Source organism: Sphaeroforma arctica (genome assembly GCF_001186125.1).
Source record: "Sphaeroforma arctica JP610 unplaced genomic scaffold supercont1.11624, whole genome shotgun sequence".
Lineage (NCBI taxonomy): Eukaryota > Ichthyosporea > Ichthyophonida > Sphaeroforma > Sphaeroforma arctica.
The window spans coordinates 1-810 of NW_014028934.1; the positions used below are offsets into that span (position 1 = coordinate 1).

General features: G+C 40.6%; 1 protein-coding gene across 1 annotated transcript; it reads left to right on the forward strand.

Annotated features, from left to right (window-relative positions):
• Positions 1 to 573: 573 nt before the first annotated feature.
• Positions 574 to 799, forward strand: SARC_17670 (hypothetical protein; the record flags this gene model as incomplete). Its single annotated transcript, XM_014288241.1, has 1 exon — positions 574 to 799. A coding segment is annotated over one exon (226 nt), but the record flags the coding sequence as incomplete, so codon positions are not given.
• Positions 800 to 810: the final 11 nt, after the last annotated feature.

An 810-nucleotide genomic window follows, 5' to 3' on the forward strand; every position in this document is an offset into this window, starting at 1 on the left:
ACACACACACACTATATATATATATATATATATATATATATATATATATATATATATATATATATATATATATATATATATATATATATAAGTTAATATATATATATATACGTAGTTATATAGTTGTATATATATATATATATAGTTATATATAGGTATAAATATATTTAGTTATATATATATATATATATATCGTTATAAACTGATCTGAACTATCACTCAATTGTGCGCACAGTGTTACCGGATGGCGATTGCTGAAACTGTGGCGCGAACGTATGGAGAAACCCGATCAACTAGATGACCAGCAATCACTGATTGCCATGCTGCACGAAAACCCTGATATCCACAAGCGTGTCAAGGTAAGGTTATATCTTGATTTAGTTCTAGTTCGTCTGCGTTCTATACCTTTGAAGGCAAAGTGCTTCTATTTGCACGAGCCTCCTATGTGGCGTCTGGTACTTAGTAACTGGAATTAACCGTACGAGTATGGACCCTGGGCAGGTCAGCCAGGCTCTACACCAACTGGTGTGCACAGTCTAATCTGTTTCCACACTCTCTGCCTTCTTCCCGCAGTATCTCACCCAGCACGAGATGAACTCGTACGCCCACCTCAAAACACGCGACGGCACCATCGTGCCTGAACCCGACGAGCACGGACACGACTACTACGAACCCGGAGACTTTGCCGTCCACAACGTCAACTGCCTCAGGGCCTGGCATCTCAAAGAGCCTCTGGCTTGTCTTGGTATAATCGGTTACTACGACCACATCTTCACCGCGTCCTTACACAATGCATGGAGTCGCCGTATC